This window comes from Urocitellus parryii, chromosome 3, assembly GCF_045843805.1.
Source record: "Urocitellus parryii isolate mUroPar1 chromosome 3, mUroPar1.hap1, whole genome shotgun sequence".
Lineage (NCBI taxonomy): Eukaryota > Metazoa > Chordata > Mammalia > Rodentia > Sciuridae > Urocitellus > Urocitellus parryii.
Genome location: NC_135533.1, coordinates 171,085,070 through 171,101,453, shown reverse-complemented (window position 1 = coordinate 171,101,453; position 16,384 = coordinate 171,085,070). Strand labels below are relative to the sequence as shown.

General features: G+C 38.5%; 1 protein-coding gene across 2 annotated transcripts; it reads left to right on the top strand.

Annotated features, from left to right (window-relative positions):
- Positions 1-353: 353 nt before the first annotated feature.
- Actr8 (actin related protein 8) lies at positions 354-15,719 on the top strand. 2 transcript variants are annotated; one of them, XM_026388609.2, is made up of 13 exons: positions 354-551; positions 3,958-4,128; positions 5,220-5,330; positions 7,270-7,374; positions 7,756-7,929; positions 8,413-8,506; positions 8,849-8,981; positions 10,883-11,036; positions 12,010-12,105; positions 12,263-12,403; positions 13,493-13,757; positions 14,487-14,650; positions 15,442-15,719. In XM_026388609.2, the coding sequence occupies exons 1-13, from the start codon at positions 429-431 to the stop codon at positions 15,583-15,585; spliced, it is 1,875 nt and encodes a 624-aa protein (XP_026244394.1). In that variant the 5' UTR covers positions 354-428; the 3' UTR covers positions 15,586-15,719. The 2 variants fall into 2 exon arrangements, with proteins under 2 accessions (XP_026244394.1, XP_026244397.1); XM_026388612.2 differs by having other exon boundaries at positions 473-551; positions 3,995-4,128.
- The last annotated feature ends 665 nt before the right edge of the window (positions 15,720-16,384 follow it).

Genomic DNA, 16,384 nt, shown 5'->3' with positions numbered 1-16,384 from the left:
GCATGTAAGTTGTCTGAGAAGCCTGGAGAAGGGACACCTGTTAAGACAAAAATGAGACTCTGGGGCTGGGGATATAGTTTAGTTGGTAGCGTGCTTGCCTTGCATGCACAGGGCCTTGGGTTCAAACCCCAGCACCTCACAAAAATAACGTTTTAAAATAAGACTCTGCTTGTCGACATAACTACGTAAAGCGGTCGAAAACCCCTTATGTTGCTGTCATCCTACCGTGAGAATTAACCACAGCAACATCCACCCAATCTCAGCTCCACCACAGCCCCGCCTTTCCCGCTTTCCCAGAATCCTCCGAGCCGAGGCCCGCGGCGGCCATTTTGATTATGGGCAGCCCTGCGGGAAATTGCGCCTGCGCGGTGGCCTTTCCGCTCTGGAGGTCTAGCTGAGGAAGAGGCTGGTGGGCGTCCGCCGCCACGATGACCCAGGCTGAGAAGGGGGACGCAGAAAACGGGAAGGAGAAGGGCGGGGAGAAGGAGAAGGAGCAGCGCGGCGTGAAGCGGCCCATCGTGCCAGCGCTGGTGCCGGAATCGCTGCAGGAGGTGGGGCGCCGGGGGCAGGACTCAGGACCCCACGCCTAGCCTAGGTCCTCCGCGGCCAGGCCGGGGCTCAGAACGCGGCCGAGGAAGGGAGGCCTGGCGGCCGTTGGAAGGGGTCGGGTTTCCCTGATAGAGGATCATATCGCTAGTGGGTGGTGCCGCGAGGTGGTCGTTTCGCGCCGGTCGCTCGCTGGCTGTGAGGGAACGTGGTGCGCAGCAGAGTCTGGCGGTCCGTGCGCGAGCTCCGAGTTCTTCCTGCCGGCTCCGCCTGGCTCTGAGCCCGGCGTCCCCAGCCCGGAAACTACGACAGTGCTTTCACCAGTCTCCCAAGTTGCTCTGAGGTTTACGTGGCCGCAGGGAGAGTTTAGCACCCGGCTGGCTCACAGGGAGCTGCAGCTGATGATTGTTACATGTTCAGGTATTTTCCATTGTTAGCAAAGATTCTTCAAACTTCAAAGCAAGGAAAAGGTAGACTTTTTTCTCTAAAATAGAGATTAAGACCTGCCTGTTCAGAAGATAACAAGATTAAGTCAGACTTACCAGGAAAAACAAATTTGCATTAGCTTGGCATGAGAGGATCTTTATTGTACATTTGCAAGCACTTTATTCATCAGTGAAGAAAACACCACCTTCTCATAGGAAAACTGGAAAAGATAATGCACAATTCACAAAAGAAATAGGAGGCATTAAATGCTCAGAATTTCACGTTGTCATCTGAGCCAACTTCCTCACCAATGGGTGGGTTAGGACAGTTGTAAATGCCTAGCAGAGTTCGTGGCAAATGGGAAGCCCTCGGGTGATTATTACTGTTGCAGAAGCCTGGTTTCTCCAGTTGAAGGAGCAGGCTAGGTGGTCTGTATTGGCCTTGCCTGTTCTTACTCCCTGTCATTCTCCCACTTTATACAGGAGCCTATTCCTAGCAGAGCTTGCTGTTGTGGGGGGGCAGCAGATAACAGAACATGGTGTGGAATGGGCTAGTACAGAGGATTATACAGCAGACAGTAGGCACTTCCTTCTGCCCTGACAGGGCAGGTTTCTCCAAAGGAGGTAACATCTGGACTGAGACCTGAAGATAATTAGGAGTTAGCAGGGGAAGTTCAGAAAGGGAAGGAGAACAGCACGGAAGACACTTGGGCCTAGAGAGGATAGGCAGTAAATCAGGATGTCTGGAATTGAGGAAGATAGCAGAAGCCATATTGTGAGGATCATATAAGCTGGAGTCTGGCATCTTCTGAAGGCAATGGAGAACTTTGGAAGGTTTCCTGTATTAAGTGCTTCTCTCCATGCTTCCTATGGCTGGGCTGCAAGATTAATGATTAATTTGTTTCATCCTCACATGAGTGCTTGAGATAGGAATGTAATCAGAGCAAAGAAGTAGCTTCTGAATTTGCAGCCAGATGAATCCTAAGCCTGGGCCCTTAAGCACTACAGCAGTCAGTGTGTGTAGCACCCTTTAGTTTTTCCATGTTCTCTGTGATACCTACCTATATTGTTTAATGTAGTAAGGTTTGTTAAAAAACAAGACTTAATCCAGAGAAATAATGTGTGGAATGTATCCATTTTTTAATACATTAAATATGTTGCTTACCAAAAAATATTTGTCCACACTCTATGAAGCTGCATTTTCTACTCCAGAGCTTCCCAGTCAACGTGCTGCAGATTGTAAGCTGTTAATGAGGTACAGGTGTCCCTAATGGTGGGCAGCCTCATCTGTTTACCCCAATATGTTGGACAAATGTCTGCCTTACACAGAATAGCTTGGGAAAGTACGACTCAACACCTTGCTTCTTAAGAATGATGCCGTTGTGATTCAACAAATAACCTCCCAGGCTCCTGTCACCCATATGCTGGGATATAGATTAGTGAACAGGACAGGTGTCCCTTCTCATGGAAAGTTTATTGTATGTTGAGAGAGCAAACAATAGTTACAGAAGTGACAATGTTATAAAGGAAGGAATAACATAAGGTTGCTGGGGATGTGGGCAGCAAATCTTGTCTGATGACATTTAACTTCAGACCTGAAGGAGGAGTAACACTTAGAGGCGGGAGAGAACATTTCAAGCAAAGGAGTTGTCTGTTTGAAGGCTCCAAAGTCAGTGAGTTAAGAATTCAAGAGGAACCAGAATTGATGGTGCACACCTGTAACTCCAGCTACTTGGGAGGCCGAGGCAGGAGGTTTGTGTTTTTGAGGCCAGCCTGGCAACATAACAAGACCCCATCTAAAAAAGGAATATAGATTAAGATTAAAGAGGTTAAAATGAAAGTGGTTCTGGAGTGAAGCTAGAGAATTAGGCAGAGGTTCTGAACTTATTGACAATCCACAAAACTGTTTTGAAGGAAGACGGGTAAGAAGACAACTATAGCTTGATGTCAGGGTAAAATAGGTACTAAAGAGTCAGGCTGGAATTGCAATTCTTAACTAAGGCATCCCTGTTATGAAAAAGATTGTCAGTCCCTTCTCTCATTCCCTACTGAAACTTGGAACCTTCAACAAGTTCATGTAGCAGAAGTTCTCCCAAGTAATTCTGTATTCTGCCCTCTTCAGATTTATTGAGCTGAAATGATTGTCATGTAAAAGTAAAGCCCACAGTTATTGCCACAGTCCTGGATTTGTGCTGCTTTGTCAGTCCTTGTTCACCATTATCCAAGGATGGATTGTGAATTGCAGCAAAGTTTTCTGATTTGTGAGGATAGCTCTTGCTATGTCAGGTAAATAATACAGAACCAACAAGGGTAACCTTATTTTAAAAATAATAACCAAAATACATTTGGTGGACACATTTTGAAGTGATTAACATGTAAAGTCTTAGTTTCCGGCATTATAAAGTAGTAATTCCATTAATTCCTTCTCTGACCCCTTCCATCAAACCTAAGTAATTTTTATTAGTCACCTCAGGAGCTTTTTAAAATTGTCAGTTCCTAGGTGTTCTCCCTGGAGTTTCTGAATCAGAAAACTTAGGACTTTTTTTTTTTTTAACCTTAACAAATGTTTTAGGTCATTCATATGGATCTTAGAACATAGTATTCTCCATATTCTTCCACACTCTATACCTTGTTTAATTGTCTTCCTTAATAATTAGGTGGGTGGTAGAAACTTCATCCTGGTCATCATCATACCCATAGTCTCTGGCACATAATCACTCAGTATTTATGTGTTAATTTATGTTGGATAATTTTGTTTAAGCAAATATTTGTTTAGCTGTATGCACTCTGAGTCAGATCAAGAGCATACAGATACAAAAAGATGGAGAGCAGTAACTGGATATTTCTCAACTCCTCTACTGAATTATTTTGATACTCTTTGAGTCCAATAGTCTTTACAGGAAACTTAGTTTGTTACCAATGGATTGATTAACTTACACCTGTATATTATTTACTGAGATCACACGCCTGTGTTTCACATTTGCAGCAAATCCAGAGCAACTTCATTGTTGTAATACATCCAGGTTCAACAACTTTGAGAATTGGTCGAGCCACAGACACACTCCCTGCCAGCATTCCTCATGTCATTGCAAGAAGACACAAACAACAAGGGCAGCCCCTATACAAGGACAACTGGCTCTTAAGGGAAGGACTAAATGTAAGTCAAAATAGTGGACCTGGAGAGAAAGCTCAAGGTTGTTTCCTTGTGAGGGCTTAGACACCCAAGAGTATCTGGGAATCTTGAACAAACATCCTCATAGCTTTACTGTGTTTTAAAATAATAACAACTGTAATTTTTTATCTGAACTGTTGATTTAGATTGTGAAGAATTAGTTACAACAAAAATAAATTCAGTTTAACTGATTAAGATTAATTGGATATTTATAAAGGTGATCTTTAATGGAAGTTATAGAATTGTCACTTAAAATGATATGGGTTTTTATTAACTGATAACTGTATTTTCCAGACACTTATACTTTAAATCCAACTCATATTTTAAAACCATTAGCAAATTGAACTGCTATGGCCAACCACTTACTATAGTCTTAGATCAAATTATAATTTCAAGACAAAAAAAAATAATTTTCCTGAAGTAAGCATTCACTCAGTCTTATTTTGCAGATGGTAATTATTAGAAAAAAAATTGTGTTAGCTGTTAAATCTGCATATTGCATCATGATCCACTTCTAGCTTTCAAGTTATAAGTTAAGGACAGTTTTAGAAATTTAAATTTTTGTAATTGTGATGGTAACCTTTAGAATTCTCTTGTTTAGTATAACTAGCAGACTACTGAAGTCCAGTTATAAATTTAATTATAACTCGCCCATGTAAGAGTCCACAAAATCTTAGTAACTTGTATATTTGGTTAATCAAAATACAATATGTAGAAGGAATGTGACATTGTTACAAAATTGAAGTGAGAAATACAGATGTATGGAAGAATCTCTGAAATACTTTGTAAACATGAAGTAGATGTGCTTTGATTAGTGCTGTGAAAAATTTTAACAATCAAAAGTCTCTTGAGGGTATAAATTTTTGCTAATATTTAGGGTTTGGTCAGAGTTTCATTTTTGACTTTTTTATTTACAATAAAAGATTACTTGGAATCCTGTAAATTACTGCAAATGACAGAGATTAAGGAAATGCTGTTTGTTGATGAGGGAGTAGTTCCTAATATTAGATTAAATAGTAGCTTTCTCTTTTCACTAAGTCCTTTATTCTGATCATCTTTCAATTTTTTCCCCTCAGAAACCTGAAAGTAATGAACAAAGACAAAATGGCCTTAAAATGGTGGATCAAGCAATATGGTCTAAAAAAATGTCAAATGGCACAAGACGAATTCCTGTGTCTCCTGAACAGGTTAGTCAACCTTTTCTTCAGATTTATTCTTTCCCACTTTTATTATCATATGTCTCTCAATGGGGACATATTATTATATGTCTCTCAATGTGGGCTATTGTGCAAATAACAGGGTGGACTCACACAAACCTAGATGATCTAGCTGCCTATACACTTATGCCATATGGGATAGCTTATTGCTCCCAGGCCATAAACCTGTGTAGCATGTTATTGTATTGAATACTATAGGCAGTTGTAATGCAATGGAAGGTATATGTGTATCTAAACATAAAAAGTACGTAAAAATACAGAATAAAAGATAAAAGTATACCCGTGTAGGGTATTTATCATAAACAGAGTTTGCATAACTGGAAGTCTCCCTGGGTGAGACAGTGAGTGGTGAGAATGAAGGCCTAGGATGTCACTGTACACTACTGTACACTTTATAAACATTGTATACATAGGCAACACTTAAATTTTTTTTTTTCAGAAACAAATTTAGCTTTAGTAAAACCTTTAAAAAACAAAAAACAGTACTGGAGATTGAACCCAGAAGTGCTCTACCACTGAGCTACATCTCAGCTCATACACACACACATAATTTTTTCTTTTTGAGACACGGTTTCACCAACTTGCCCAGGTTAGCCTCAAACTTGCAGTTCTTCTATCTTAGCCTCCCAATACCTGGGGTTATAGGTGTGCAGCTCCATACTTAGCCACTTTGCTGTAACTTCTTCATTTTTTTAATAATACAGCTTAAGATACAAACATGGTGCAGATGTATAAAAATTTTCTTTAAACCCTTATCTATGTTTTTTTCTATTTAAATTTTTTTTTCTTTTAAACTTTTCTTGGTTAAAATCTTAGACACACACACACACACCACGTTAAGCCAACACGGGGTAAGGATCATCAGTATTACTGTCTTCTACCCCCACATCTTATTCCACTGGGAGGACTTCATGGGTAATAACACATGGAACTATGATAACAGTGTCTTTTCCTGGAATATCTCCTGAAGGACCCTGAGAATCTTTTACAGTTAACTTTTATAAATAAATATAAAATATATGTACTATATACATATAAAATAATATTTTATATTAAATATTTTATACACATATGGAATATACTCTATAAAAGAATGGTATAAATATATAAACCATTAACATAGTTTATTATGAATATCAAGTTTAAGTACTATACCTAATTGTACATGTTTTACTTTTGTGTGACTGGAAGAGAAGTACATTTGTTTATACCAGCATCACCACAAATGAGTAATGTCATGAGTTAGTAGGTAGTTGGAATTTTTCAGCTCCATTATCATGTTATGGGTCCACTGTCTTATATGTGGCCTATCATTGACCGAAATATCATTATGTGGCATATGACTGTAATACCATTCACACGTTTTCCCTTTTATTCTGCAAATACAAGATGAGATTTCCTTTAAAAAGAAAGAAACTCCTTTCTTAACTGTATATTGAATACTAGAATACTTGAATCAGTGTCACAAATGCTTAGGCAAGCCAACTAACTTATAAGGTAGTTTATTAAGGCAAGTTTATAAAAGTTTATATTTTACTGGAGAGTATATAATCTAGGATCTTGGTAGGAAGCTGTATTCTTAACTGTATTCTTCAATTTAATATAAACCAATGCAGACATGAGTTAGATTTACATATAGATTTATATTCATCTTTAAGCAGTATATAGTTTTAATTTTGGACTGTCTATAAATAACAAAATAGGTGTAAAAATCATGGGAAAAACCAAGATTGTGGAAAAGGACAAGAAAATCTTTCGGTGACTAGTGAATATTTTCCCCAGTATTTTGGATCTGTGATTAAAATTGATCTGTGAATGAGAGAAACTAAAGGGATTCTTAATGCTGCCCTCCTCCCCTTCTTGTGTAAATTCAACTAACTTACTTTCTTTCTTTTTTTTTTTTTTTTAGGCACGTTCTTACAACAAACAAATGCGGCCTGCAATTTTAGATCACTGTTCTGGAAATAAGTGGACAAACACGTCTCATCACCCTGAGTATTTGGTAGGAGAAGAGGTAAGAAATGTCTTTACAATGAAATGAAAAAAGAAAAAACGTGATCTTTCTCTTAAAATCCACTTTGCTACCAAGTTCTGATTGTTTCTTAACATTTGGTTATTCTGCTTTGAGGATCAGATATTCACACTGATACCTGGGTTGTTAAATATTTCACATTCAACATCTAAAACATTCAGAAATTGTTGTTCCTAGTATTCCCCCCCCGCCCCCCCAGTGCTGGAGATTGAACTCAGGACCTCAGGCGTGCTAGGCAAGTGCTGCTGAGCTACATTCCCCAGCTCCTCATTCAGGAATGTTAATATTAATTCTGGTCTTAGTTTTTTGACTCCAGGAGAAGAGTTTTTAAAATATACCTCTTTCCTTCCACGCCTTTTCTAGGCCTTGTATGTTAATCCATTGGATTGTTACAATATCCATTGGCCTATCAGAAGAGGCCAGTTAAATATTCATCCGGGACCTGGGGGCTCCCTTACAGCTGTTCTAGCAGATATTGAAGTAATATGGTCTCATGCAATACAAAAGTACTTGGAAATCCCACTGAAAGACTTAAAGGTAAGCTAAAATTCCCAGTAAATTTGGATTGTCTTAAAGATTCTTGGTCAACACAAATAGACTTTACCAAGTTGTTTGTGGTACAGTGTGCTTCTTGAAGCATTCTCATCCTTAGGGCGGTGGTCTTCCTCAGTTAGTTCCTTTCTGATGACTTATTTTTATTGTTTTACTTTGGGGTGTCTCAGTGCTGTTTGGAAGTCAGCAAGCTTGCTCATGTTTATGTTTTCTGTCTCTACTCAGACACATTAGTTATCTTTCATTTTACAAATCTGAGATGATTCCAAGTGTGGTGGGGGGAGACTTTGAGTTTCATGAAGAAACAGAAAATGTTAAAGGATGGCACATGTGTTCAAGTTTTTCCTCTGAGCCATTAGCCGTAACTGCTGCTCCTGTGTAGGGAAGCCTCCATAAGGACAGGTGTGGTGGGATTGGACTTGACTGGATGTGTTAACGCTTCCACCTTTTTTTCTTTGTTCTTTTTAGTATTATAGATGTATCCTATTAATTCCTGATATCTATAATAAACAGCATGTGAAAGAACTAGTGAATATGATACTGATGAAGATGGGTTTTTCAGGTATGTGTGTTATTCTAATGAGACTTATTAACAAATTTTTTAAAATTTTTATTTATCTAATTACTTGTGGTACTAGAGTTCAAACCCTGTATTTCATGCATGCTAGGGAAGTACTGTACCACTGAGCTACAGCCCTAGCCCTGCAGTGAGCCCTACTTGAAATGAAATTGTTCTTTTTTCAGTGGCAAAGTTAATCTAATTCATTGATTCATTTAAATGCTTATTCTGAAAAGATTAATGCAGATACATTCCTAAAAGTTTCTAGGCTCCTGACTTTAGTTAATTGTTTTTACAATCTGTACTGCTCTCTAGCTGATTGGTCCTCTGCTTTTTGTTTCTTAGGGATTGTAGTCCATCAGGAGTCTGTCTGTGCTACCTTTGGAAGTGGCTTAAGCAGCACATGTATTGTAGATGTTGGGGACCAGAAGACAAGCGTGTGCTGTGTGGAGGATGGGGTGTCTCATCGGAACACGCGGTAAGGAACTTGTGAGATGATGTTTCCTATTCCCTCTCCCTTCAAAGTCTGTTCATATCATTAGGGTTTAGAAATGATTTTTATAAGAAATTATATATTTAAAAGTCAGCATAGGAAACCAGCACAATTGTGGGAGTATAAATTCTAGCAAGACTAAAAACAAATGATTGCCCTTATTGGAACTTTCTAGTGTGAATCCATGTCAATAATTCCTGAAAGTCCTGGCATGTATTGTATGCTTTCCCATAGAGGAAGTGTGAATGTTAACTTCATTTCTTTTACTGTGGCCTGCCATAGAAAAGCTAATCACACCCTAACAGCAAAGGATGGCTTTTTTCCCGTGGTGTCATCAGTGGTAACAAGTTAATAAAATAAATGGCAGGAGCACGTTTGCTGCATGTCCTTCCTAAGACATCTTTTTGCAGGTAAAGCCACTTGGGTAGTACAGGAATGGATTCTGTGCATCATTTTGTGGTCCTGAGACAGCTTTCTTCTGTCCCTTACTTTAGGTAGATTAAGTCTCAAGTACAGAAGAAATGAATATAAACAAGATTCAAGGTGGTCATGAAAAGGTTAATCTACTGCCTCCAATCCCAATTTAAAGACATTCTAAAACCCAATATGAGGGCTGGGGTTGTAGCTCAGTAGTAGAGTGCTTGCCTAGCACATGTGAGGCTGTGGGTTTGATCCTTAGCACCACATAAAAAAATAAATAAAGGTTTTTTGCTTTTTTTTCTTTTTGACATTGTTTTTGTTTATTTTATGCTCTCGTATAGCTCCGTTGTAAAAAGTATTTTTCATCACTTTTCCTTTATTCATCCCAATTCATTAAAACAGTTGCATCTAATTACTAAAAACAAGATATTTCTGTGCAAATACATTCATGTACATACACTACATAGAAAATATAACTGATTTTTCTGAACAGAGTAATTATAAAAACAAATCATTGACCATCAGGAAAAAAAATCTTTGGGAAACTAAAAAGAACTGATTACAATAATATATAGATGTAATAAAATGTAAACTGTCTAAAAACTATAATTGGCAATTGGATAGAGTCATTATGTAAATGAAACATAACCAAACAGTTTTTTTTACTTTAAAAAAAAATTTTTTTAAATTTATGTATGACAGTGGAATGCATTACAATTCTTATTACATATATGGAGCACAATTTTTCATATCTCTGGTTGTATACAAAGTATATTCACACCAATTCATGTCTTTATACATGTACTTTGGATAATAATGACCATCACATTCCACCATCATTTCTAAAAATGAAGGTATTGTGTCCATCTACAACTAAAAAGTGTGTGTGTGTGTGTTGTGTGTGTGTGTGTGTATAAATAAATAAATAGATAAAGCCCAGTATGAGCTAGCGTGGCTCTGCCATTGTTGTTCTCAAAGTATGGAGAAAATACTGGACCCAGTTCTATTACCATTAAAATAATTTTACAGTGGTCTTCTTAAGTTGTAGAAACTTTCAGTTAGTGAACAGTTTTCCCTGAGTCTTTCCCTCATAAGTTTGTCTTATGTTGTTACCTCTGCATGCTTGTGAGTGCAGCCAGCCAAACAACTGTGATTTAGTGAAAGTCCATTGACTTGAAAATGAGTTGGATTTAATAATGTATATTCTGTGTTTTGAAAACTTTTTGCAAACAGCAAAAAGCATGTTCATATCATTAGGGTTTAGAAATGACTGCTTCCAGGTGCCCTGTCAACTGGTTTTGGCTAAAGTTCCCTTTGTCCCTTCCACTGTCCATTCCATTCTTCCATTCAGTTCTTACAGTAAACATTTGAAAATTTTTGTGTTGTACTATGCCTAAAGGAGTTCTTGAAGCACTCTTTGCACCTTCCTAACTCACAGATTTAACAGTCTGCCCTTTTAACTTTAGGCTTTGTCTGGCCTATGGAGGATCTGACGTGTCAAGATGTTTTTATTGGCTCATGCAGCGAGCTGGATTCCCTTACAGAGAATGCCAGTTAACAAATAAAATGGATTGCCTTCTTCTGCAGCACCTTAAAGAAACTTTTTGTCATTTAGACCAGGTGGGAACAAAATATTACCTATTATTTTTTTGTTTCTAGAGAAAATGTAATATTTAAAAGGTATTTTAAGATTAATTATACTGCTCTTTTAACCCAATTAATAAAGCCTAGAAGCTTTGCTCTCAAGGGGGTGAGAGCTTTTTGATATGGTCAAGATAGTGAGGTGTTCTCTTGAACCCAGAATGCACAGCTTGTTTCTCAGGAGAATTTAGCACATTTTTCTCTGAAGGTGTCTAATCACTGATAAGAATGAAGATAAAATTTTAGGTATAATAAAAGTAACAAAAATACATAGATGTGGACATTTTTATTAAATTTTAAAGCACTTTCTTAGTATTGTGAAGAGTTAACCTTTAAATCATATCTATATGTGTATATATAATATATGCATACATAGATATGGGTTGGCTACCTTTTTTACTTTTTGTATTTGACTTTTTTTCCTCTACTTTTTCAGATAATAGAATTCTAAGTTTTAAGACTCTAAGAAACATAAAAAGGGTCTAGATATATATTAGTTGAGAGAATTTGCTTATTGAGGTCACTCTTTGTATTAATGTTTATCAAAAATGAAAACTGCAGATGATATACATTTCAGAAGTGTTAAATAGGAAAGCAAAGAACAACTGAATTCTTGGATTTTTTTTTTTTTTTTTTGGTACCTGGGATTTAACCCAGGGGTGTTTAACCACTGAGCCACATCCCCAACCCCTTTTTAATTCCTTTTATTTGAGACAGGGTCTTGCAAAGGTGCTTAGGGTCTCGCTAAGTTGCTGAGGTTGCTTTTGAATTTGCCAGGCATTTGCCCCCACACCCAGTTTGAACTTTTTTTATTAAGTATAGTGAGAGTGGTACAGAGTTGTAGGGTGGCCTTTTTATTGTAAAATTCAGATGATGGAGAGGCTTATGCATAATTTGAGGAGTTTACATGCACTCTTACTGATTTACTGACAGCATCTTTTCCTGGAATCAGGACATCTCTGGGCTTCAGGACCATGAGTTTCAGATTCGCCATCCAGATTCTCCTGCCTTGCTTTACCAGTTTCGGTTAGGAGATGAAAAACTCCAGGTAACCCCATAGATGTGTATATCTTGGGTAAAAATAAATCTATCCAGGCTCAATCAATCACACTGGGAGAATGTACACTTGCTGGGAACATGGTGAGTTTGCTAGTTGGAAGTTGGAGGCAGTATCTTTCTGATTCTTCTTTTCTTTTCATGCTCAGGCTCCAATGGCTTTGTTTTACCCCGCAACTTTTGGAATTGTTGGACAGAAAATGACAACTTTGCAGCACAGATCCCAGGGTGATCCTGAGGATCCTCATGATGAGCATTATCTACTGGCTACACAGAGCAAGCAAGAACAGGTTCATAGTAATTCTGGTGGGAGAAGAGACAATTTTGACCCTGCAGGAGAAGTTTGCCCAGAATTAATAGATCACTGATCATTTATTTCGGTCTTCAACAGAAACCCTGATACTGCTTGTAGAACTAGAGATGAAGTGTGAATTTTGTTTTGTCTTTTACAGTATTGGAGGTTGACCCCAGGGCCTTCAACAGGCTAGACAAATGCTCTACAACTGAGCTATATCCCTATCCCTTTTTTATTTTTTATTTTGAGATAGAATTTCACAGAGTTGCCCAGCCTTGCCTCAAACTGGCAATCTTCCTGCCTCAACCTTCTGAGTAGCTGGGATTACAATGCCTGATTAAAGTCTGAATTTAAAATCCAGATGACAGACTTCTTTATTCAGACATTAATTCAGTTTTCTGAATTCCATGCCATGTACTTAAAAAGTTAATGAAAACACTTTTCTTTTGCCATAATATTATTTACTTACATTATCTGCTACTAAATATTGATTCAGTAGTATTTTCAGTAGCATCTCACCTACTTTATAATTAATTACATTGTAAAAGGTATATGGCATGGGCAAAGAGCTGAATTTTTTTGTTCAAAACTAGTTTCAATAATAAGAGGTCTGCTGTAGGAGCATAAAATGAAGCTCTTACCTGCTAATGAAACATCAGAGCTCATGATGAAAAATAGATGAAAACTATAAACCTTTTCTAGTCTTTGTTCCTGCCCCATAGGCAAATGTGAAGCAGTAGATAGAACTTAAAAATGAGGATTTTCTAGTAGCCATTGGCCCATGAATCCTATTGAAATATTTCACTTCAGGAAAAATGTTATCAGTACTAACATTTTAATATCAAAATCCACCCAGTGGTAGACCCACACTGAGTCCTACAGAGACTGCTTTGGCTTTAGAGTGTGCTCACTCCTCACTCCTAGGTTATCTTGGGATTGGGTGCTGGGCAGTATGTGTATAACTTGCTGGCTTTTGTTTCATAATGGGGCATGATAGGCAGGGAAGGGTGGGATCTAGCTAGACAATATCAACAGTGTTCTGTTATGGTCATACCATCTACTTGATTGTCCTTTTGATTTATAGTCTGCAAAAGCTACTGCTGACCGAAAATCAGCATCCAAACCCATTGGATTTGAAGGAGATCTTCGTGGCCAGTCCTCTGATCTTCCAGAAAGACTCCATTCTCAGGAGGTGGATTTAGGATCCTCTCAGGGAGACTGCCTGATGGCTGGCAATGACTCCGAGGAGGCCCTCACTGCACTGATGTCCAGGAAAACTGCCATCTCACTGTTTGAAGGGAAAGCCCTGGGCCTTGACAAAGCCATCCTGCATAGCATAGACTGCTGTTGTAAGCACATTTGGGGACACCAGAAATAACAAATAAATTGGTTCAATTTAGGGTATATTTGTGCAGTGTATCATGGTCATTCAGAAACTATCGAGCACCTACTCTGTCCTTGCTTTGCCAGGTGTTAGGAGTACAGTATTGAAATAGAATAATTGGTTCTTGGCCTTATTGATTGTATAGCATAGGGAGAATAACATAATTGCATAAATATGAAATTATAATTGTGGTGGGTGCTGCAAAGTTGAACTATAGGGTCCTAAGAGCTCCTGATTTAGAGATATAATAAAAGAGTTTTACTTACGCTGGGGAAGGTTTGGAGGGTGGGCAGCAGGGAATGCTTTCTTGAAGAACCATGTGAGAGATCTCAGGTGAGAGCAGATTGTTAGACAAACAGGGTGACATTCCAGGCAGAGGAAGAAAGCTGCAAAGACTGATGTGGGAAGCAGAGTGTGGGAATGAGGCTGGAGAGTAGGTGAGTACCACACCACACCGGACCTCATGGTCCACCTTGAAGGGTTTGGTCTTAATCCTTTGAGTAACAAGGCATGAAGGATGGGGTGGCGGCATGCTCAGATTTGTGTTTTACAAGGTTCCTCTGGCTGTGTGGGTTTAAGAGTGGTCTAAAGGGAGATCTTTGAGGAGGTTATTGCAGTTGATCAAGCAAGAGATGTTTGTGGCTTGGCCTAGTGGTGGTGGTGGTAAGTGGAAGGGATATCTATGTCTTTTCAGCATCTGATGATACCAAAAAGAAGATGTACAGCTCCATCCTGGTAGTTGGAGGTGGTTTGATGTTTCATAAAGCTCAAGAATTTCTACAGCACAGAATTCTCAACAAAATGCCACCTTCGTTCAGGCGAATTATTGAGAATGTGGATGTAATTACAAGGCCTAAGGTGTGTTGTTTCATGGTGCAAATTGAACTGTATGCAAATGAAACCAGCAGTGGTTATTTCTAAGTGGACAGTTAAAACCTGGGAGGTTTGGGCTTGTGTCAGGCGAGGTTGTAAGAGTATGAGGAAGTGCAAAAATTACTCTTGAGTGTGGCCAGATGTGGCAGAAGGAGCTCTGGACTAGGTGACTAAATTCCTGGTTCTGGCCCTTGCTGCACCTGACTTCCACCTTTGTGAGAGAATCAGGTGGGTTGAGAACACTGTTCTCTCATACCCTGACAGCCTCTTATAGTCAAGAACTATTGCTGTCCCTGGACTAGAAAGATCTTTAAAAATCTTTTTGGTTTGAACTATCTTGAAAAGAAGTATAAACCCAGGAATTTTGAAATACATTGTGTCTGAATTTCATTAAATGTAAACCCAGGAATTTAGAAATATATCATGTTTGTATTAAATCTCACTACAGTTCCTGGTGATATTATTTTCTTTTACTTCTGAGGGAAGGATTGTGGGAATGTATTTATTCCACTCACATATCAAAATTATTTTGTTATATATGTTCCTGCTTAAAGGCCTGTTGTGGAATAGTAGTGAAGAGTAGCATGTTCAATAGTAAAAATTACAAGTGTTCTCTTGTCAGAGAGGTCTTAGTTGTCCATGAGTCCCGCTGTCTTAATATGGGTAGAAGATCTGGCTTCTTAGGACATGGACTCAGCAGGAATCCTTCCCAGATTAAAGTAAATGAAGTATACATCTTGTCTGCTTATACTGAAACAGTTCTATCACTTGTCTAGGACATGGATCCTCGGCTGATTGCATGGAAAGGAGGGGCAGTGTTGGCATGTTTGGATACAACTCAGGAACTGTGGATTTATCAGCGAGAATGGCAGCGTTTTGGTGTCCGCATGTTACGAGAGCGAGCTGCTTTCGTGTGGTGAAATGGGGAGGAAAAGTAGCTGTTGAAGACCAAAACAAGTCTCTTGGTATAAAGAATATGTATGTATGTATTTTAATTTATTGACCTAGATGCTTAATTTTCAAGGAAAAGAAATAAATTTCAGTTTTATGTTCATGATGACATTGGTTTGAAATTATAATCTTTTGTAGACAGGTCATTTAAGAATAAATATGAACTCTTTAATTGTAGCTCTCTGCCCCTTTCTCAGGGCTTCGCAGTGATATAAAATGTTGCTGTTGAACTTTCTTTTACGGGGCGAAGAACTTTTTGTTGACCTCTGAGCATTGTCAGCCATACCGATGTGACTTGTGAGAAGGGCCCATTTGTGCCATTTCCCTCTTATCTAGCATAGTATAGGTGTCTTGGGTTCTGTGCACATGACTCATGTATTCTTGGAATTCTAAATACAAAAAAAGTAGTTTTGGGGGTTTTTTCAATTTTCTGTGGGATTACAAAAAAATGATAGGAACCCATTCAGTTCTAGATTTCTAGAGACAACGATTTAAGGCTTTACTGGCTAGATGTTGTCATCAGACATGCTGTAGGGTGGGTTAAAGAAAACTGTTATAAGAGCAAGACAACAGCTAAAAGGGACATCTTTCCTTCTTAAAGCTATATAGAAATGATTTGGATAAAATTTAGAGTTGTTAGCTTGTGCTGTATAATATGGTAACTGTCAAGCCCCCAGTTTTCCTTTATTTGAAGAACCAGGTGCAAGCTTTTGGAGATTTCTATGTTCAGTATGACCAGTTGCCCTTAACCTGTGAGCACTCTGGAGC